Raw genomic sequence first — 23,599 nt, forward strand, 5'->3', positions numbered from 1 at the left:
CGACGTTCGTTTTAGACCGAGTAGGACTCACGCGAGAAATCATATTTGACTTATTTCGCGCGATTGCAGTTTGGTTTGTTTGAGAATCGAACTTGTACTTTGTGTTTGCAGTTTGTGAGAACTTATACTTGTTACAACAGTCAAGCTTATATAGAAGGCCTTGGCGTTGCTTTAGAAACGTCTTGGTAAGTTTTACGTTTACTTTGTGCTTTTGAAAACATTCGATGAAGGCCGATCGTCAGAATCGTTGGCTGAGCTTCACAAGCTTAATAATCTTGCTAAGCTTAATTTTTTTAATACTAAAAATTTACAATTTTTAAATGAAAACATTGCTTCGATCTTCGTGTTTCTTTGGCCCAAACGTTCAATGAGCCGCTGCATCATCTCAAGTACTTTGTTTCTGAGTTGATTTTCGGTGAAGCAGGGTGAGGCTAGCATGTATAAATAGTTATGTCAACATTAGGAAACCTTGCCCGTGGCTAAACTGGGCAACGTAAATGTTGTGGTTTAAATATTGTTTTGGTCTAAAAGTTTTCAAACCAGTTAAATTTTTATTTTCCTTTGTTCAGTATTCATTACGATAATCGGAGACAAAGGAAATGAAAATCAAACTGGCCCACCAAAAAAAATTGAACCACAACAGTAACATTAAAAAGTTTTGGAAGCAAAATGTCAATGTTTGATTGGAGCAAAAATGTTTGACAAGCTTCAAAAACATTTCTTTAATTCCAAGATGACCTTTATTGTTATTTGAGCTGCAAGCGTGTGGGGTCTTCCATTCAATGTTCACTGTGTTAAAGCACCAAGAGGCAGTAACTCAATCATTCTTTCACTGATCGACATTTGATCCACTTTGACGTGTCCTCCAAGACATTATTGTAGTGAAAAACATTTCTGATTTTCTTGTAGGTATAGGCAATAATGCCATCAAATCAAGCTGAGAACATGTCTACCCAAGAAACAGATAATCATGTCGTAGACCTTTCTAGTGAGTACCAATATAAACCTTGTCATCATGTGTACAATTAAGGCTCCCTCAGTTGACAGTCGACCAACACTCAACCAAGTCTCAACTAAAGCCCCATTTACACTACAGAAAATCTTTGGCACGGATCGGATAAAAATGGCACGCGTACCCAAAAAAAGGGTTCGGTCTCGGGTAAATTTTTTAGTGTAAATGATTTTGCCGTACCAAATTTTATACCTGCCGAACCAAAATTTCACCCGTGCTCGGCCCTTCTGAAAAGGTAGTCTGAGCACGGATGAAATTGGTACGCGTTCCCAAAAACCCGGCCCGGCTCAGACGAAATGTGTAGTGTAAACGATTGACCGTGCCAAACCGTGGTGGTCAGCAACATCTGTTGGAGCATGAGTAGTAATTCCATTCAACATGGCTTAATCGGCGCGCCCTGCAACAAGCAAGTCGCCAAGAAAATCCCACGGTCACTCTAAGAAAGGAAATGAAGCAAAGGAATACACTCCTTGTCCCTGAATACTGTTTCTAGCAACTCAAATCAGTGACCCTTACGTGTTAACATCCAAAATCATTGCTCGATAGGACAGTTACAAGCCAGCTTGCTGCTATTACAATGAATGCTTTTGTATCTTCGCGCCTTTTCTATTATTCTGGAAAGAAGAACAGGAAGAGACTAATTTTCAATGTCCCTGCGACAAGATGACACTCCAAATACTTCTCGCCCGCCATGTTTGAGTGGAATAAGCCATTGGCCGCATGCGCTCTAAGGAATAATCGCGTACGCTACCCAAGATTTTGAGCCTTTTACCCGTACCAAAACATTTTCTCACACCGCTTAGCACAGCAGAAAAAAAAGACGTGTAAACAGGACATCAGTGCTAGAGTTTTTGGTACGTGTACCATTTTTATCCAAGCCGTGCCAAAAATTTCCTGTAGTGTAAATGGGGCTTAAGAGTCGACCGACATGTCGCCAACGTGCTACTGATAAGCAGTCAAATTGTTGGGCCACAGTCAGTCAACACATTGGCCTAGAGTTCTGTCGACTCAGTATTGGTAAAGAATATCTGTGAAGTAGTGATGAAATATTGGTGATGAAATGGTGAAATATCGCCAAAGTATCAGTGAAATGTTGATGAAGTACATGTATGACTGCCGTGAATTGTTTGAACTTAGGAGTCATGTCATACATGTAAGTACTTAAATTATGATCTTCCGAGTAAGTGCTGTACTGCGAATGACTGTTTGCATCCGTACCATATGTCGGGAGACAAGCGACCGACACTCAACACTTGACCAGCATTTGGATTGGCAACCGATTATCGGTTTATTATCGGCAAAATGGCGACTAAGTATCAACAAAGTCTCAGTCAAGTGTCGACTGACATGGCACCAACGTATTGTTCAACTTCTGACATATACTCTCAGCCAACACACCATTTGATATTCACAGAAATATTGATGAAGTGTCAAGCGAGTGTCAGTTGCACATCAGCCGACACTTGGTTGACACTTGACCAACATGTTGGTAGAGGTGTAGGTTGACATAATAAGTAAACAAAAAAGCAAACAAATAACTTTATTTAAGGTAGTTAAATATACAAGGTTGATGATAAAAATAAATATATTAAATACAAATTCAAATTCAAGTTGTAATTTTGTGTATGATGTGAACTTCTCTCAGATGGTGACTTAAAGATATCGATATTGCATTCTTCTTATTTCAGATTGTCATTTGAAGAGGATAGAGTGTTTGTCAAAAGGAATTTCACCTTTTACACTTCTTTTAAGTAACAATGAGATTTCAAAGGTGGAGAATTTGCAATACTTTGCACATTTACAGCAGGCAAGAGACTAGTGTGAAATTGTTAAATTTGTTAAGTCTGTGTTTGGTCATACCTAGTGCATTTTGAACTCTATATTTGGCTGTTATTAAAATTTGCCTTTTTGATTTTTCAACAGCTTTCTTTGGCTGGCAACCACATTGATGATATGACAGGCATCAGTGCAGCTCAGGGCTTGAGAGTGCTGGACCTAAGTAATAACAATATTGTCAGCATTGAAGGTACACTTAAGTCAATCAATAAAGATCAAGACCTGTAGACTTCGGAACCTGGTCACAGAATTGGAAAATATTTTGCATGAGTAACATAAGCTGGTGACACACTGGGTGGTTTTATATGCTTGAATCAAGATGACTACAGATGCTCGAAAATATCCATGATCCCCTCCAGAAGGTTTTTTGTTTTGCGCCCACTCCTGTCAGGAAATTAAAGTTTAGCTTCTTACTTTGCTTCTAAAAATTTGACTTGTAAGACACCCCCTCCCCCCCTCATAGGAATTTTCAATGACCCTCCATTAGGTGGGTGTGGATTCTTTCTGGAACTGCACAATCATCATTAACTTTGTGACTGCTACTGTCACAGGAATTCTTGCCAGTGATTTCGATTGATCACCGCAGTTAGTGATCTGGTATATGTACATATACACTGTATATCATAATTTATATTGGTGATGAGATTCAATTCCATAGAAATTACAGGGAATTATATTTTTTATTTGCAATGCTCCCACATAATTCTAGAATAAGCCCTGATTTAAGTGTTCATGTATGAGTTTTTTCAAACAATGAAGTCAATGTTTTGAGATTTCCTGTTAAATGCTACCAATTTCCTTTCCTTTTTTTTTGAAGACATTAGTCCTCTGAGGAATCTTGAGTGGCTTAACCTGTCAGGAAACAGCATAGAGGTAGAAAATATGTACTCACCAGTGGATTGATGAAATTACATGTATATGTTAAATAAATATTTATCTTTAGCATTTTTATATGATTTTAAATAATGTACTCTGTGGCACTGTATTTTCCAGGAAATTGAAAACCTTGACAGGAATGTTAACTTGTACCATCTGGATTTATCAGACAACAGGTAAAGAGTAATTACAAGTAGAAAATGAACTTTCATGTGCATACATTGTAACTAATCCTTTATTTAGGATTTATTCTGTTTTTGCTTTGGTTGTCTTCTTATAGTATTGCTGGTATCTCAGGCTTAAGACCCCTCACGAAATTAAAGGTATTGTGTATACCTAGGTGTATCAGTACATTTGGTAAAAAATTCAGTTATAGAATGTTGCACTCAAGGTCACAAATCTGTTGGTTGATACCTTTTCTCACACCAAGGATTTTCTTCATGTTCCCTGTTTTTCCTTCTTCTATGTATCACTGACTCCTAGATACATGTATATTAAGCACACTGAATTGTACATACTGTACATCATCATCATCATCAGCCAACTGCACTGCAGTCGGTCATTCTTCACTAACTTATGATGGCATTTGAATATGCCATAACATGTCTTTGAAACTAGGAAATAAGTTATTTATTTTATATGTACCATTTTTCTTTTTTGAAGGGGCCGCAGAATTATGATAAAGACTATTAAATAAATTTTTTTCTTGTAATTTGTTTCTATTCGTCTAGACCCTGTTGCTTCATGGAAACTTGATATCTTCCCTGGCAGTCGTCAAAGAACAGTTGTCAAGCACAGTCTGCACTCTTTCACTGGCTGACAATGAGTTATCGGACCTAAATGAGGTACTTACCATATGTCTGTGTTAATTTTATAATATCACTAGACCCAAAATCAAGGTCTCTGTGTATGTATGTTTAAAACATTTTCTGGATAATGTGCAGTACCTACTAGGTGCAGTTTTGCCTATGCTATAGCTAATAAATGTTATTCCAATTTAGCTTCATTCTTTTTGGTTTTTGAGACCCCTGTCCTAATGAAATACAGACAAAATGAGTTTCTTTCTTTTTTTTAATTAATTTTTATTTATTATTAAATATTCAAGAATACAATTTTAACAATTACAAGGGAAAAAGACTAAAACACAAACAACAACAACAACAAAGTGAGTTTCTGAGTAGTGTGCAACACAAAGACTACTGTGAGACTCCTCAGTATTAGAAACATTTGAATAGAGAACACAAAATTGGAATTGGCATTGGACTGGAATAACTCCACCTCTGCAGTTTTAGATGTAATAAAATCTCATATTTCTAATTTCAGATGATGCATCTCTTATGCCTGGTCAATCTGGAGCAGTTATCTCTTGTGAATAATCCATGCGTTCTGACCAATAGCTCATGGAGACTGTATCCTTCAGGCAGCTGATCGAAGTCCTGTTTACATAGACAACCGTGTGAGAAGTCTGTAAAATTATCAATTTTACAACTTATTATGTTTCGATTGAACTTGGGAATGAAATTGTACTTAATTTGAAGCACGGAAAGTTCAGTCAGACTTTCGTATTCTTTTATTAAAACTAGTGCCTTTTTTTCTTTAGTTTTCCTCTTGAACTGTCATTTGATCTACAGTTGCTGTTATGTGAATAATTTTGTAATCAGTATAATTTCCTTGACTGTGAGCAGAGAGATAAACTACAGACCTTATCTTGTGTACTGCTGCCCTAACCTCAGAAATCTGGATGGATGTTTAGTCACCAACCAAGAGAGGTAAAATTTGTTTGAAACCCCAGGTTGCATGAAGCAAGGATTATAAACAAGCAGTTAATTATTTATTGAAATGCAATGTTCCACTATGTTTGGTCAGTTTGAGCTGACCATGCCGTGACACTTGCGCCCTGTGTCAAAGCTGCCATCAAGGGTTGTAACCCATACAATGTAACACCTTTCAAGGCTGAACACTCCTGGAACAACCTTGGATGTTACGGGTAATCTTGACAGTAGTATGTTCATTTTTAAGGGACAGTGTGAATATCAGTGCAACATGTACGGCTAAAATAACATTTGACAGCCCTGCTGTGTCATGTACATGAAGATGAAAAATACATGAGATTCAGTAAAGAGGGCTGTGGTTATAAACATGTAGGCATGGCAACAGGGGGTCTGGGGCTTTCCCCCTTACCCCTAGAAAATTGATGGTGTTTATAAAAAGAAATTTTCAGATGAAGGGAGGAAACCCCCTCCCCTAAATCTTCCATTAGACTCAACACTTTCTACTAATCTCTAAACTATTAGCATGGCTTTGAGTTTACGTAACAAATTGAGGATGAGGCATGCTGTATGTCTTTATGACTGGAATATTACCAGTTACACAATTAATGGCAGTATTATTACAACTATTTTTGTATTTCTGAATGTATACAGAGTGCTTACAAGACTGCTGAATCAAGCTTTCCATCAAATTGGGCATCCTTCTCTAGGACAACACATCCAGCTTGTGTCTATTTTACACCACATCTGCACTGAACAAACTTCAGCTACTCAGGTCTGAGACCCATTATTCATTTATTTCTTATCTAGACCAGTCCACTGCATCATTGTTAAATATTAGATTCTGAAATTCTTAAATTTTAAATTGTGTTACTTTGCTGTTTCAGAAGTCTCTAGATGATGTCAAAGAGGACCTGAGTAAGTACATCAAAAATGTTTTTGCTAACCTAATTTAGCGATAACTGAGATTCCTGTTTTGTTTATTTACTGATCCTCTAACAATAGGATAGCCAGTTGAAGTTTAAAGCTCAAAGCAAAGTTACACTTCAACCTCCATGTAAGTGGCCCATAGTGGCTGCAGCTTTGCTCTGGTTTAGTCTGTACCATAAATCATCACCTTTGGGGTATGTTACAAAATAGTTTACGAAATGAATAGCTCCCAGTTGGCTTGATAGCTCAATTGGTAGTGCACTGCATCATTGTCACTGAGGTCATGGGTTCAATTCTCGTTAAGCCTGAATTTTTTTCAGGCTTCCTTTTTTTGCTGCCTAAGGACGGTGCCTATACTAATACCAAAGTATTTTTGCACGGTTTATGACTATGCGGGAAAAGCAGAAGAAAATTGGCGGCAACCAAGTATTTTTTAGAGATAATTAAGCCACAATTATTCTAAAAAGCCGTAAAATACAAAGCAATGTATGGCATTTTTTTCCAAATTGAAGCTTTGTTATCTCGGAAAAATGCATGGTTACGCCCAATTTTCATTTTGGATACCAAGAGCACTTGCTGAGTTCTGCTTTCTCCGCATAGTTTTAAACCTCGCAAAAATATCCCTGTATTAGTAGGCACCACCCATAAGAAACCTGAGTATCTCCAGATACGCAGAACGTATGCGCAGTAACAAAAGTAGGCACCGTCCTTAAGTTGCGTATAAAACTGTGATGGTCTTTCATTTATTCAAGCATATAAGTTAGAGCATTTTCAGACACACTCCTGAGTGGAATGTTAGTCCATCGCCAAGTTACCCATCAAGCATTTAGTACCCATCTATACATTGTGCAAAGAGAGACAGTGCACTTTCTTGAAGAAGGAAACAGCTGGAATATGTGAAGACCAACATTGCTTGAACAAGAACTAGCTAGAAGCTAGAGCTAGAACCACTGCTCCTCCAATCTTCTGACTACAAGTTCTATAAAAAATCTGACAAATTGCTAACCACAACACTACAATGTCTCTTGGTACATTGTAGACAAATTGCAAATGGCTGTTTTTATACCAGAGGATGCATTATCCGTCTGGAGGAACTTGGACAAACATTTGTTGTTCGTCTGGTTGTTTGTCTCTAGTATAAAGACGGGCACAAGATGCATTATCCGTCTGGACCCAAGATGCATTATCTGTCTGGACCAACTATGTTCCGTCGTGCATCATTTTGAGACGAAAAACAGAAGATTATTCGTCCAAGTGCATAATGCATCTTGTGCCCGTCTTTATACTAAAGACGAATAATTAGATGAACAATAATATTAATGTTTGCCCAAGTTCATCCAGATGGATAATGCGTCCTCTAGTATAAAAATGGCCAATGATTAATGTAGACAGCAGTCAATACAAATACCATCACCTGACCTGCATTGGGTCCTTGCTTTAGATGGTGATACCTTGTTGGAATCCGAGAGCTTTTATATTCCAGTCCCTCCATCAGATATGGAGCAAACACTATCAGGTGAGTTGTTTCTTTTTGGATTACAATTCGGGATTTTTTGAACTAAAAAAATCAAACTATTTTCTATGGAAATTCTTATGAATCCTTTGAAGTTTGTCATTATGTTGAGGCGAAAATGCATTTAACTGAATGTGGGTAACTTTATTAAAATTAAGTCAATTTACATAGAATCAACACAGTTTTATCTTCAATCCAAGATGAACCCATCATGACAGAAGAAGAAGCATTCCGACTGTTAAGTCTCGCAGCTACCATAATCCAAGCCCATGTGCGAGGATACCTAGTGCGAAAAAAGTTTGATTTCTGTCAGTACCGGCGCCAAAAATATGCAGCAGCCTGCATTCAGGCAGCTTGGTAAGATAAATCTTGTCTCTAAAATCATTTATCATACATTGAGCAATGTTAGTTGCTAAAAACAGTTTAAGAATCATGTGTAGAGTCTTGTCACTGAACACTCCCTCCCTGCCTTCCTTCCTTCCTTCCTTCCTTCCTTCCTTCCTTCCTTCCTTCCCTCCCTCCCTCCCTCCCTCCCTCCCTCCCTCCTTCCTTCCTTCCTTCCTTCCTTCTCTCCTTCCTCTCTTCCTCTCTACCTTCACCCCTCCCTCCCTCCCTCCTCTCTCTCTTGATTCCTTCCTTCATCCCTTCCTCTCTCCCTTTCTTTCTTCCTTCATTCCTTTCTTCTATCTCTCCCTTCTGTTTCCTTCTTCCCTTCCTCCATTTTTCTGTCTTTCCTTCTTCATTTTTCTTTCTCCCTCTTTCTTACCTTTTTTTGGGCAGTACTGTACCTCCCCCTCTGCTTTTCCCTTTAACAAGAAACACTTCTTGGGTATTTGCAGTTTCTCTATCTTTTAGGAAGGGGTACCGTGCTCGAAGAAGGGACATCAGAATTGTGAACATTAGGAATGAATTGAGAGTCCGGAGGCTAATCTCTGTTGTCAATAACTTATACAGCAAGCTAGAGAGGTGAGCTAATTTTAGTCGCATAATTGTTAGTGGAACATTTTTGGGTGGAAAGAATTGGCAGGAGATTGGTGAGGTCTTGTGTGAAAGGAAATAATTTCTTTTCGTTTTTTTTTTTTTTTTGTAGAGAGCATGAGGAATCTGTCAAAAGTAGAGAACAGCTCAGGACAGTTGTCAAATATCTCTGGTGTCAGGTATTCAAGAGATATCATAATTGTAGGACGTTTCACCTTATCAAGGGTTATAGCATATCCATCATTTCTTACCTTTGGCGCATGAATGCATGGTAGTTGTACAGTGTTTACCAAAGCATTCTTTAAACTAAACATGCCTCAGTATTGCATGAGGCCAAAACTATTACCTCAACATCAATAAGATGTGTCTAACTAAATTGTAATAATAATAATTGAAAAATAATAATAATAAATAATAATAATAATAATAATAATAATAATAATAATAAAATAATAAAAAAATAGTATTGTAATAATCATAGGTTTTTATTTCAAGCAAAGTGTATTAAGCAATGGATAAAACATAAAGACAACGTTTCCTAATGGAATTGTAGGCTGCATGCAAACGATCCTTTGAATCTGAACTAAAACAGTAAAAAGGGATCTAAAAAGTTCTGGAGGCCGGTTATGTACTAAGCCCTTCAGTTGCCCTAAACTCCGTCTTGAAAAAGCTAAAAGTAATACATATATAATTTCCATCTGTTCGCATTAGATCGCAGAACAGAAAAGAGTTAATCAACTGCAGCTCCACAAAGAACAAGTGAAGGCAGCCATCTCAATACAAGCTTGGTGGTGAGTGTAATGACTCTTTCCAAAAATTTTAACATTCTGCTGTCGATCTTGGTGTAGAAAAGACAAGGAATGTAAAGTTGAATCCCTTTCTCCTTATCCTGACTTCGTTAGTTCTTCATACGGTGTTTCATTAAGTACTCTTTATTAAGGTTTAAGTTAAATGTATCATCATGTCACCTGAGTCATCTATCATCTGAGACTTTAATTGGAACCAATCCCTTGAACCTCTGCCACTGCTTAGGAAGTTATTTATAAATTTATGACGCTAACACAGAAATCTCCTTCTGTGTAAATAAAATGATGCTTATACTGTTACTGACGAATTTTTCCCACTCCCTCCCCAAAATCAATGTTCATATGGAAGAATGCTCCTAGATGCATGGGCGCAGTGTTTTTAAGGGGGTGTGGGTGGGGGGAGTATGGTGATTGTTGCCTTGATTTAGTGGTAGAAATAACTAAAAGTAGAATTTGCCCAAGAGTTTTGTCCACAATTGTAGGATTAGTCAATACTGAAAGCTTGATGGGTAGTGTAATTTGTGATAAGACAGGTAACCTTGAAGCTCGATTATGTTTGTACGCAGTGAGATGTACTTGCACTGTAGATGGTCACAAGAGACTTCTTAAGGGGGCATTGTTTTGGTTGTGATTAAACATTAAAAGAAGATCTGATTTATTTGTAATTTTTGTTTTCATTCTGTGATTGCAGGAGAGGATATATCTGCAGAAAGGTAATTGATAGTACATATAGACTAGTCCAAACCCAGGTTGTTTAGGTTGAGGTGAAGCTATAACTAAGTACCTTTTCAAGCACAAGAAAGTGGATTTCTAAAGGGAAAGAAACCAGTACTTTGAAAGTATTTTTTTCCACGACTGAAAGGCAGAACTTGAAAAAGTTGTGTGTTCAGGCTGCAACCCATTTTCATCTCTGCTATCCATAGCCAAAATTTCGGAGCACCATTGTAATAACCTTTAACAAATCAAGGTCTTTAGTTTTATTGTAGGTTTCCGTTGATGCAAATATCTTTTGGCTTTTTAAAGTGGTGCTAAAGATAGTACATAAGCTCTTTTAAACAAATTCCACCAAAAACGATTAATTTGAGCAGTCATTTCAGACCACGATGACTACATGTAACACCTTTCATGGTGGTCATCGTGGTATGAGAAAGGTTAAAAATATGAAGTTACCTTTCTCTTGTAGGCCTTTCCCCGTGTCCACAAGAAGGCGGATAAAGTCAGCACGCTCTTTGCGTTTTGTCGCAAGTTACAGATGCAGGTAATAGAGCATTTTCATTTGAACTGTGTAAAGAAATAAAAGCAAGGGAACTTTTGTCATTGATTTTTGTTGCCCATAAGAAGCACTTTTCAACAAAATTCAATCATTTTAGTGTCAAGATCAAGTCGAGATGAACTACTTGCGTAGACGTGTAAGGCCTCATTGCTAACTAAACAATGGTGACTTAACTTCGAAATTGCTCGCACGTTTTATCTGTGGACAATGCTGTAGTAAACGTCTGAACAAATGAAGCTTTAGAACATTGAAATATCCAAACATTTTTGACTGGATTTTTTGCGTTGAGTTTTATTTATCCACTAAAACAACTCCGGTTTCATGTTCACATCTGCCACGATCTCAAACTTGTCATCTAAAGGAACTGCTTATGGCTGCTTATTTCCCTGAGACTGGAGCCTTTTTTTACTTGAATGACTAAAGAAAGATTAGGCTTGGTGTGTGTTCTTCAGCCTCCTACTGAATATCTTATGTATTTCCCAAGTTGTGATCGATGTTTGACTCCCACCAAACAAAAGAAGCCTACAGCAGCCAGTTTTTTTTTTTTTTTTTTTTTTGCGCAAGGTCTCATCTTTTTAATAAATTTTCTTTTTTATGTGTTCACCATCCAAACGTTTGTTATCACTTTTATCTAATAATGTCAAGTCATGATATTTTAAACTTCACCAGTTTTTTTCTCTTCCGCAGCTGGACGAGGTCAAATCTCAGATCAATGAAATCGCCCAAGGTTTGTAATCTTCTTACTCCTTCTTTAGAACCTTTTTTAATTTTAAAATTCTATTTTTAATGATGAGTGTGCCTAATGAACGTAACTAATTTCAACTACATTCATATTGGGATAGTTTGTTAAGGATTGCCAATGTGTGTACTGTTATTGTGGCCAAAGCTTCGTGATGTACCTGTCAGTAGTTGAAATATTATTTGAGTTTTTCCCGAGTGAAACTTTGAGAAAGTTGCCAATATGTTTCGTTGGCCCTTTACTTTTATTTATTTAATTATTTTTCCGGTGCTGACATTTACAGCAATATATATTGAAAATGAGAAAATAAGAAAGTAAAAGTACATAGATCTTAAGGTAAAAAGGAAACAAATTGGCGAGGAAGCCTGCAGAAAGTGTAGGAGTTTATAAATTTAGGTTTCCTCATCATTCACCAAGTATCAGATATAATTTTGTTTGTGGCTCTTGACGTAAAGTTTCCTTATCAATGGCAGGTGACAAGCTGCGTGACGAGTCCAAGAGGGATGAATGGACTTCTTCTGAAGGACAAGGACTGGATTCTTTCTCAGATGACGTGGATCCCTTCAGTGCTGTGGTTCACCAGGTGGATTCAAAGGAAGACGTGTCTGTCGTCGTTGTTGCCACACATACAGGCAAGGCACACGAGCCAAATGACGAAGAAGTGAAGCCCGGTAACTGGTTAGGTCAAGTGAATCGTCAAAACGATTCACAGGAGCCTGAAGTGAACGCATTGACTTCATCAGTAGCTGATCTAATGATCCAAGAAGGGTACAAAGTTGCGTTGACAAACCAGGATCAAATTGACACTGGAGAAAACGAATCGTCTTCTTCAACCGAAGGCCCTGATCTTCGAGGGGATGATATGGAAGTGAGTCCTTTTTCACACGTTGAACATGCAGGTCGTGATGAGAGCGGCGAAGAACTATCCCCTTTAGGTCCTGTGACCTTTGAAGGTACCAAAGTGATTCAAGCTGATTTCGACCAAGAAGATGTTCAGGAGGGATGTAAAGCTTTGGCTTTCAATGGTCAGGTGGGCATTGAACTTGAAAACGAGATTCATCCGAATGATGAGCAAATGGACGCATTGGAAGAGTCTACAGCTCCATCCGAGGTCCTTAAAGAGTCCCCTGGCTTTGAAAATACCGACAAAGGACAAATACAACAATTAAGCGAGGAAGATCTTTTACATGTTGGTGTACCAGAGATAATAGTGAGTAGCCCTGTTCCTACTGATGATGAGAGTAGTAATGATGGGTCTGCTGGTGAAAATAGTATTGAGGGGTCTGTTGATGAAGATGATGTGAATAAGGTTCAAGTGGAAGCGGAGCAGCGTTCGGATGAGAACGACAGCCAGTGTGATGAAGAGTTATCATGGAAGTCACAAACGTTTAAACATGAACACATGGAATCTCATAAAACTGCAGAAGATTCAAGCGCTGCTCCAGCTGAGAGCAAACAAGAAAATGACATCTCTGGAACAACTAAAGGAAATAACTTTGCTTCCACTGAGGCAAGTAGCGGAAACAGTGGTGAAGGAGCAACTGTGGGTCAACCAAGCTGCAGTGCAGTTCAGGGAAGTGTACCTAATTTGGGCGAAAGGGCTAGCAACCTGCTGTCACAGCTCAGGTCTGAAATTGCCAGTATGAAGTCAGCACGGTTGAGCAGCGTTGTGCCAATCATTGCTCCTGAGGATGATGCTAATGAACCTGACGTGGAGAATAACCAGGGTCACGCTGGTCACGAAACATCACAAAAGCGTGACTTGTCATACCTGGAATCACAAGACCGTGACACTTCCCAAGTAACACCAAAAGAGCTTGACACATCTGAACATGCATTACAAGAGCATTGCTCATCTGATCAGGCATCAAGAGAGCGTGACATACCTGAACCATCGTCACAAGAGCTGGGTATATTTCATGCAGAATCGGAAGTACGTGACACTTCTGAACCAGTATCACAAGAGTGTAACACAATTCAAACAGTGCCACAAGGGCGTGACCCATCACAGCCAGGACCTGTCTCCGCAGTCACGTATGGACTACCGTTGTTTGAAGACGTGGACAGCACTTGTACGTCTTTTTCATTGGATGACTATGATCCTAATGTTGAGGAAGCTTTAGACCTTCCTTTAGAGACTGGTGATAGATTTGATGACAACGAAGGAGAGAATAAAGGAACAATCTGAAGACAGGGTTATGGATAGTCACAGGAAATTTGTTAGTGACACTTTTTCTGGATCCTCTGATTCTGGAAGGGTTTGGAAATCCGTATTCTAACATTATCCAATCTCGTATCCAGGGGCCCGTTTCTCGAAAGTCCCGGTAACTTACCGGGCCCGATAAGTATATTGTTAAATTTTTTTTCGCCGATTACACAGTGATTACAGGTATGGTACTTGGCCAATGTTACCATAGAATTATAAGATTTTAAAATTTAGTATTGAAAGTGAACAAAAATTGACTTCTGTTAAGAAACATTATCACGAAAATCACTTATCGGGCCCGATAAGTTACCGGGGCTTTCGAGAAACGGGCCCCAGAGTCCTTATGCTCGTTGGTCGCCTGTAGAGACTCGGGATTACTGGAATTTTTCACCGCAGAAATCCTGCGGTAAAAAGGCAGAGCCGTTTATAGGGCAGTCAATCCAAAAATTTAAGATTCCCCCATTCGCTCCAGGCGACCAACTTCCGGCCAAAAGGACTCTGGGTACGAGATTGAATATTGGTGTGACACTGTGGAATTGTACTGCACAGAACTTCAATGCTTCAGTTTGCTCTGCAGAATCCGAAGGAATCCTGGAAAAATGCTGGTGGAACTATGTAAATTGTAAATGCTCTGTTTATGATGGATGTATATCTAGCTACCTGGCTTTGTTTGCAGGCCTGGCACTCAAATAAAGGAACACTGTATTGTAAATGGAATACGTTTATTAATATAATCAACTTTTTTTTTTCAAATACAAACTGGCTGGAGGCCGACTGGTTAGCACATTAGAAACTGTCAGTTTTAAACATGGGGCTACTGTGTAACAAGTAAAGCGGGTGACCTGTTAACCTTTTCATGTCCGACCACAACTTTCGTGCACACATTTAGTTTGCTTTCTTTAGTCGAAGAGTCAGTTATTGAAGGTGACATGTGGACCCTAAGATTTTGGCCTTGAAAACCTGCCAACGTCAAGGTGTACGGGGCTATAAACCATTTTGGATCCGTCACAAAACGTGAATTGACAGGCTTTCGTTTCACACTGAAGCCCAGCCCTTTTCCTTCCAGAAGTCATCTCAGACGAGCCTTATTATCCTCCCCTAAATAAAAATACGACTCCTTCAGGAGCTACTGGATTCCCCTAAGAAGACTGCAGGAAGGAGATATGGATCGCCTATCCACGCAGGTTGTACAGCTGCTCCAGAATTAAGAAGCCGTAGCTGTGCTGGCAAATATCGTAATTGTTTTATAAAATAGTTACATTTATTATTCATTTATAATCCTTATTATTATCATTGCTGTCATTTTTATTAATATTATATTATGGTGGCCGATGAAGGTTTTCACCAGAAAAAATGAAATTGCTCTTTTAAAACTATATATCTGACCTGTTAAAAACGATGCTTACATGAACACGTCGTATTCTCAATAGACACTTCCGTGTAGTGTCTTAAGCGTTAGAGACTGGCCACTAGCAGGGACGCTATGAACACTGGGACTGAATTCAAGGCTAGGTTACGTTGCTACGATATGCAATGTAAAACTAAGCTGTTGTTCATTCATTAAATTCGACCACTCAGGCATGAGATAGTGAAGAGCGAACGAGCCTTGTTAAACATTCTTATTCATTTCCACTGCTCTGTGTGCCTGATCATGAAGTCACAAGGGCAATTAATGTTTCAACTTGGCTTTCGCTTTACTAGCGCCTAAATTTAATTCGAAGCAAACTAATAACAATGATCTTGAACATGTCCTTGTGTTTTAATACTTTTGTTCGTAGACGCTAAATTTTACTATTGCAGTCAACTAAAATAGTTATAGCCCTCTCGAATTTTTCTTATTTCTTAGTTTCCATAACGGCTTAGACGACATTAGCTAGGCTTTGTCGCCTTTTCTAGAACTGTTACTTTACTTCTTTTCACTCATTCTCGCCAACAAAGCATCAAGCTTCTCCTCCAAACTTCTTGTGGCTTTTTTAACTTCTCTGCTGATAACAACCTCCAAGTTCTCCTGGATATGCAAGTTTTGGTTGATTGGACCATCTCTCGAGCCCAAATCATCTCCAGAGGTGTCGGCAAGTTCGGAATACTCCTTTTGAATTTCCAAGTCGTGACAAACCACGTCCTTTGCATCGGCAAGATGAGAATTTAGCTCTTGAGATTGTGAGCAGTAATCATTTTCTTTCTCCCTTGCACACATCTAGAAAAAAATATAAATAAACATGACAGGGAGGTATGCTAATGATGGATCGTGACAACATGAACATATGAATTAAAAGTAGATGAAAAAAAAAATGTGCTCGCTGATATTGAAAAGATTAAGAGTACCAATCCAAGAGATTTCTGCTCAACGTTTTTGCGTTTTTCAAAGTCATGCGCTGGGTAGAATGATTTGGCAAATTAAAGTGCCGAACGACTGGTTTGGACTTGGCTTTGTAATTTTTCCCGACATCTCGTAAATTCTCGGAGGAACGAACACCTGGCCTTCTCCCTGTTTCATAGAGGGCGTGTAGGTTACGTGTAGGTTATGCAGCAACCTGCAAGCAGAGATCCTTCGATCTTCCTGGAAAAATCAGCTTTTCTAAGAAGATCGAAGGGTTCACCGCCGTGCAGGGTAGACAACATGAGTCAAGACGCAGGGGAAATGATCGGTGATTATGACAGATCAGTTGCTCCTGTGATATGCTCTTTCATTTGCCAGACCGAAAACTAACTTACAGAACCAAAACAATCTCAATTACAGTTGTTACCTTGGCCAATACACTACTTCCTTCTGTCATGCCAATGTAGGGGAATAGCGGTTCGCTATCATCATAGTCCATAAAAATGTCTCCCCCTCGGATAACAATCTTCTTGCCATTCAAAGCAAAGATAACTGGAACTTGTCCGCTTCCCTCTCGCATGCTTTCAAACATCACTGTACATCGAACGCGGTCACCTCGACGAGGCATGGCAGGGCCTGTATCAAATAAGCCGGATTCATGTAGATAAATGAAGTGTCATGAAGGTATGTATCGCCTCCATTTCTCGTTCTTAGGGTTCGAGCCATTTAGGAGTGATTACGTAAAAAGGCTGCAGTTTCCTTGAATTCCTCCTAATTGGACACTCTTCGAAAATCTTCTTCAATATTTGAGGGTAATCTTTAATCAGGATCCCAACATCACAAAAGTGCTTTACAGAAGAATTTAGTTCTTCACCTCCACCTTCAAGAACTACATCAAACCAACAGAGCATTACTTTCACGGAGTGATGTTGTAAGTTATAGTTTGATATTTTTGTCTGTGTTTGATAATGAACACTTTAAATATTAAATCATAAGATATATATACCTTCAGTCTCCTTGACAGGATCACAACCATTTTGGAAGATGTTTCCATCATCAGTATGGTATCCTACTGAGCCATCGTCATATCCCGGCATCTCGTCGACATCGTAATCTTCATGTACTACTCCTATTCCGAGCCATGCTGCCCTCCCAGTTTCTATAATGGTCACCTGAAGAGATAAAAGCCAATTGCGCATTCTCAAGGACGATGCCTCCTTAGGCTACTGCGCATTTGTTCTGCGCAACCCGAGATGGTCTGAGATTTTTTTCATTAATTGTTATTTTTTCTTCTTTCAGTAGATCATTGGTCTTTCAATCATTGTTGTTATGTCGCCTTATCCGTTAGGTATTAGACTATATCATATTTTCGCACACCTGTATTTGTAATTATATATATTGTTGTATTTGCTACGTAATTGCGTTCGACTTAGAAAGAACGCATTCGTAATTACGTTTGGAGTCGAGATTCTATGGGACAATCAATCGATCAACGAATGAATGAATGGATCTTGGGACGCGTATCTGGCATCCCCCGCAGATTTTGCAGGGGCGGATGACATCATCACCAACTTGGCAAAGGAGACAGAGCCTGCGATCGGGAACATCGAACGCACTCTTTATCTTTGATTATTACTAGTGTTTATAGATAAATTTACATTTGTATAACATCCTTGAACTGACCAAGGAATAGTGTATCCCGGAAACATGCCTTCAAAACTCAAATGTATAGTTATTCCTACATTCCTAGTTTAAAGGTATTTTTACGCGAGTTTTTACTATGTGGCAAAAGGAAGACCTCAGCAAGGGCTATTAAAATAAAAATTGGGGTAACCATTAAGTTTTCAGAGACAATTAAGCTTTCGATTTGATAAAAATTTCATACATTGTTATGTATTTTAATGGTTTTAGAATTGATTATTATCTGAAAAATTTGTGGTGTCCACCAATTTTCTCGTTGCGTTTCAATAGCCCTTGGCAAGATCGGGTTTAACTACACAAAAATACCTCTGTATTAGGAGGCACCGTCCTTAAAAGTTACTGATTTCATGAGTGAAAGACACATGGGAGAGGGTGGACACCGCGGGTTACATGCACTTGCTTGGAATTCTGATTGGTTCGTTGCGTTGTTTACGGCTCTTGTGATTGGCCAGAGTAATTACTCTGGTTTTGGTTTATTATATAAGTAGTGTTTCTGTCCTTGTATTTAAATTTGTAGTTGTTGTTACTCACCTCGAAATGAGGAAATTCAGGAGAAAAGCATGTGCGATATCTAACGCCATGAAGATGCTTTTCCACTGAGCAGGACTGGTCTGCACATTCAAACGTCAGGAGGGGACCTTCTATTTGTATACCCTTGTCGAATTTCCATGCCTTGGAAAAAAAATGGATTTATGTGTCATTGAAAAAAAGTTCCTTGTTAAGGTGTGTACGAGGAATGGGCCCTGGTAGGAGCAGATTTTTGCAGCCTTTTACAAGGCTAATTCGCACGTACCGGTTTTTTAATTTGACCAATTTGGCCAATTTAACAAGGGGAATGAGTAAATTGAGTGAGCGGTCCAATTGATAAAAACCTATGGCACTGCTACAGCGCTATACCAACAACAAGGGCAAAATTGTAACATACAAATTGACCCACGCGACTGAATTTACCAATCGGGCCGATTAATTGGTACGTGTAAACTAGCCTTTAGACTACAGTTGCAAGAAGCGATAATGGTGACGACGACGACGATAATGATGATGATGATGATGATGATGATGATGATGATGATGATGATGATAATGATGATGATGATGGTGACGATGATGACAGTGATATTGGTGTTTATTGAAACTTTTGTGATGGGCCTGGAAGGGTGATTGACTGATTGAGTGATCGATCGATTGATTGATTGATTGATTGATTGATTGATTGATTGATTGATTGATTGATTAGTAAGTAGATAAGTAAGACTTTATTTTATGAGGGTGAGATAAACTAATGACCTCAAAATTGCTTGATTGTTTTACTGATTGATTTAGGTGTAATGATTCAATGTAAAATGGAGGAACGGAACTTGGTGGAACTTGACGTAATATGTCAAAAACGAGGGCGAGTGCTTTATCACGGGTTCCAAATACCGAGAAACAGATGAAAGCACGAGGCCGCAGGCCGAGTGCTTTCATCTGTTTCGAGGTATTTGGAACCCGTGATAAAGCACGAAGCCCGAGTTTTTGACATTTCTTCTCAAATGAAACAATAAGAAATTAATCTCATTAAAATGCAAATGTTTCATCTCAGATGAAAACCTGGTGGTGTTTCATCTTGTGTTTCATTGGGGTATCAAGATTCATCCACCTGACCGAAATGGAGGTCATTTATTGGCTTTTGACTGCATGAATTATTAATGAGTTTGAGAAAGTCGTACCTCGAACCCCGATGTAGCATTCAAATTCATCTTAAAGTGGTGTGAAATTCTGCCTCCTGAATTCACGCTCAATACTGAACATTGAAAAATGTGTTGCGATCCTCGTGCTTACCGAGAATTGGCTGAAAGAGTTTGTTTCTTTTATGTCTATGAAGAAGCATGTCTCTGTGGTTTGCAAATCAGCTTTTTATCATCAATTTTCAATGATTACCTTTCGACCAGAACACAATACTCCCCCATCTTTTCCTTGGGACGTGAAAGTTGCGCTCAGTATTTGACTGACCATTTGTCGGTTTCTCTCTGTCTCTTTCATCACAACATCAAGTCTCTTTTCCTCTAAATGAACAGATTGATGGATTGTCAAATCTCCCATCCAGGACTTACACCAGATAGACAAAGCATGTATGTTTATCCTGACGTGTTTATTGGTACAACCTTGGATATTTCTATCCTTTAAAAGAATATTTTCTTTCATTTAGCTCCGGTTATTTTTTTCACCTAACCATGCATTGATGGTGTTTCTCTGATGATGAACTATTACGTCACGTGGTCAGTTTAAGTAAATCAAACCTGGAGAAAACTATAATTGCTCAGAGAAAACTCAGATTCGTAGTTTTCATGTATAACACTCGAAAACTGAATATATTTTATCTAAAGTTCCATTAGGCATCAAAAAAGATTTCTCTTTAACATCAAGTGCTGTCTATACAGTCTAGCGTTTGACTAAGCGTCCGTGTTTAATCAGTCTCATTTATATGGTGACACTAACCTGTTACAGGAAACACGTTTCCATACTCTGCGAAATATTCCTTTTCGAATATATCTACATGTCGTTTCAGCATAGGAGACGCCGGCACCTTCAAACAGAATTGTAAAAAAATATTTCCAAGAACACTGCAATGATCTATAGTCTAAGGATAAAAATTAGCCAAAAATTAATAGTCTATAGTCTTAGGATGAAAATTAGGTAAAAATCCATAATCTATATTATTAGGATTAAAATTAGGCCGAACTCCATAGTGTATAGTATTAGGATAAAAATTAGACAAAAATCCATTGTCTATAGTCTTAGGATGAAAATTAGGTAAAAATCCATAATCTATAGTATTAGGATTAAAATTAGGCCGAACTCCATAGTGTATAGTATTAGGATAAAAAAAAAAGTATTAGGATGAAAATAAGGCAAAAATCCATATTTTTTGTGTTTTGATGAAAACTAGGCCAAAATCCATAGTCTATAGTGTTAAGATGAAAATTAAGCCAAAATCCATAAGCTATAGTATTAGGATGAAAATTAGTCAAAAATCTACAGTGTATAGCGTGAAGATGAAACTTACGCCAAAATCCATAGTGTATAGTATAGGGATGAAAATTAGGGCAAAAACAATCGTTCATAATTTAAGATAAAAATTAGTCCAAAATCTATAGTCTATAGTATTAGGATGAACATTAGGCCAAAGTCCATAGTTTATAGTATTAGGATGAAAATAAGACCACAATCCATAGTCTATAGAATTAGGATAGAAATTAGGCCAAAATCCATAGTCTATAGGCTTAGAATGAAAATTAAGCAAAAATCCATAGTCTATAGTTAGGCCAAAATCTATAGTCTATAGTGTTAAGATAAAAATTAGGCCAAAATCAAAAGTCTATAGTCTTCGGAAGAAAATTAGGGCGAAATCCATAATCTATAGTCTTAGGATAAAAAACTAGGCCAAAATCCATAGTCTATAGTATTAGGATAAAAATTAGGCCAAAATCTATGGTCTATAGTATTACGATGAAAATTAGGCCAAAATACATAGTCTATAGTATAAGGATGAAAATTAGGCCAAGACCCATAGTCTATAGTATTAAGATGAAAATTAGGCCAAAATCCATAGTCTATAGTTTTAGGATGAAAATTAGGCCAAAATACATAGTCTATTGTATAAGGATGAAAATAAGGCCCAAATCTATGGTATATAGTATTAGGATTGTAATTGGACAAACATCTATGGTCTATAGTATTAGGATGAAAATTAAGCAAAAATACATAGTCTATAGTATACAGATGAAAATTAGGCCAAAATACATAGTCTATAGTATTAGGATGAAAATTAGGCCAAAATCCATAGTCTATAGTTTTAGGATGAAAATTAGGCCAAAATACATAGTCTATAGTATTAGGATGAAAATTAGGCCAAAATCCATAGTCTATAGTTTTAGGATGAAAATTAGGCCAAAATCCATAGTCTATAGTATTAGGATGAAAATTAGGCCAAAATCCATAGTCTATAGTATTAGGATGAAAATTAGGCCAAAATCCATAGTCTATAGTATTAGGATGAAAATTAGGCCAAAATACATAGTCTATAGTATTAGGATGAAAATTAGGCCAAAATCCATAGTCTATAGTTTTAGGATGAAAATTAGGCCAAAATCCATAGTCTATAGTATTAGGATGGAAATTAGGCGAAAACCCATAGTCTATACTTTTAAGATGAAAATAAGGCCAAAATACATAGTCTATAGTATAAGGAGGAAAATTAGGCCAAAATCGATAGTCTATGGTATCAGCATGAAAATTAGGATGAAAATTAAGCCAAAATACATAGTCTATAGTATAAAGATGAAAATTAGGCCAAAATACATAGTCTATAGTATTAGGATGAAAATTAGGCCAAAATCCATAGTCTATAGTTTTAGGATGAAAATTAGGCCAAAATACATAGTCTATAGTATTAGGATAAAAATTAGGCAGAAATCCATAGTCTATAGTTTTAGGATGAAAATTAGGCCAAAATCCATAGTCTATAGTATTAGGATGAAAATTAGGCGAAAACCCATAGTCTATACTTTTAAGATGAAAATAAGGCCAAAATACATAGTCTATAGTATAAGGAGGAAAATTAGGTCAAAATCGATAGTCTATGGTATCAGCATGAAAATTAGGATGAAAATTAAGCCAAAATACATAGTCTATAGTATAAAGATGAAAATTAGGCCAAAATACATAGTCTATAGTATTAGGATGAAAATTAGGCCAAAATCCATAGTCTATAGTTTTAGGATGAAAATTAGGCCAAAATCCATAGTCTATAGTATTAGGATGAAAATTAGGCCAAAATCCATAGTCTATAGTATTAGGATGAAAATTAGGCCAAAATCCATAGTCTATAGTATTAGGATGAAAATTAGGCCAAAATACATAGTCTATAGTATTAGGATGAAAATTAGGCCAAAATCCATAGTCTATAGTTTTAGGATGAAAATTAGGCCAAAATCCATAGTCTATAGTATTAGGATGAAAATTAGGCGAAAACCCATAGTCTATAGTTTTAAGATGAAAATAAGACCAAAATACATAGTCTATAGTATAAGGAGGAAAATTAGGCCAAAATCGATAGTCTATGGTATCAGCATGAAAATTAGGCCAAAATCTATGGTCTATAGTATTAGGATGAAAATTAGCCTAAATCCATAGTCTATAGTATAAGGATGAAAATTAGGCAAAAATCCATAGTCTATAGTATTAGGATGAAAATTAGGCAAAAATCTATAGTCTATAGTATTAGAATGAAAATTAGGCCAATATCCATAGTCTATAGTATTAGGATGAAAATTAGGCCAAAATACATAGTCTATAGTATAAGGATGAAAATTAGGCCAAAATCTATGGTCTACAGTATTAGCATAGAAATTAGGCCAAAACTAATAGTCTATAGTATTAGGATGAAAATTAGGCAAAAATGCATAGTCTATTGTTTCAGGATGAAAATTAGTCCAAAATACATAGTCTATTGTATAAGGATGAAAATAAGGCCCAAATCTATGGTGTATAGTATTAGGATTATAATTGGACAAACATCTATGGTCTATAGTATTAGGATGAAAATTAAGCCAAAATACATAGTCTATAGTATTATGATGAAAATTAGGCAAAAATGCA

General features: G+C 37.5%; 2 protein-coding genes across 2 annotated transcripts in view; one reads left to right on the forward strand and one right to left on the reverse strand.

Moving 5' to 3' along the window:
* Positions 1 to 40: 40 nt before the first annotated feature.
* On the forward strand, positions 41 to 15,314 carry LOC146478524 (uncharacterized). Its single transcript, XM_085112103.1, has 21 exons — positions 41 to 185; positions 910 to 988; positions 2,701 to 2,819; positions 2,936 to 3,038; positions 3,666 to 3,721; positions 3,842 to 3,900; positions 4,005 to 4,047; positions 4,456 to 4,569; positions 5,048 to 5,133; positions 5,410 to 5,493; positions 6,148 to 6,268; positions 6,381 to 6,411; positions 7,865 to 7,939; positions 8,137 to 8,293; positions 8,792 to 8,902; positions 9,027 to 9,093; positions 9,626 to 9,705; positions 10,412 to 10,433; positions 10,904 to 10,978; positions 11,681 to 11,720; positions 12,206 to 15,314. The coding sequence occupies exons 2-21, from the start codon at positions 922 to 924 to the stop codon at positions 13,918 to 13,920; spliced, it is 3,225 nt and encodes a 1,074-aa protein (XP_084968229.1). The 5' UTR covers positions 41 to 185; positions 910 to 921; the 3' UTR covers positions 13,921 to 15,314.
* Positions 14,644 to 23,599, reverse strand: part of LOC146478525 (uncharacterized) — a 35,043-nt gene continuing 26,087 nt past the window's right edge. The window contains exons 6-11 of the mRNA XM_085112107.1: positions 20,438 to 20,525; positions 19,880 to 20,004; positions 18,491 to 18,631; positions 17,265 to 17,430; positions 16,686 to 16,894; positions 14,644 to 16,135 (exon numbers count right to left, since the gene is read on the reverse strand). Of these exons, the coding sequence (XP_084968233.1) occupies positions 15,845 to 16,135; positions 16,686 to 16,894; positions 17,265 to 17,430; positions 18,491 to 18,631; positions 19,880 to 20,004; positions 20,438 to 20,525 (1,020 nt within the window). The 3' untranslated portion in view covers positions 14,644 to 15,844. The remainder of the gene's footprint in view (positions 16,136 to 16,685; positions 16,895 to 17,264; positions 17,431 to 18,490; positions 18,632 to 19,879; positions 20,005 to 20,437; positions 20,526 to 23,599) is intronic.

Source organism: Pavona decussata, unplaced genomic scaffold (assembly GCF_977016875.1).
Source record: "Pavona decussata unplaced genomic scaffold, jaPavDecu1.1 SCAFFOLD_64, whole genome shotgun sequence".
Taxonomy (NCBI): Eukaryota; Metazoa; Cnidaria; class Anthozoa; order Scleractinia; family Agariciidae; genus Pavona; species Pavona decussata.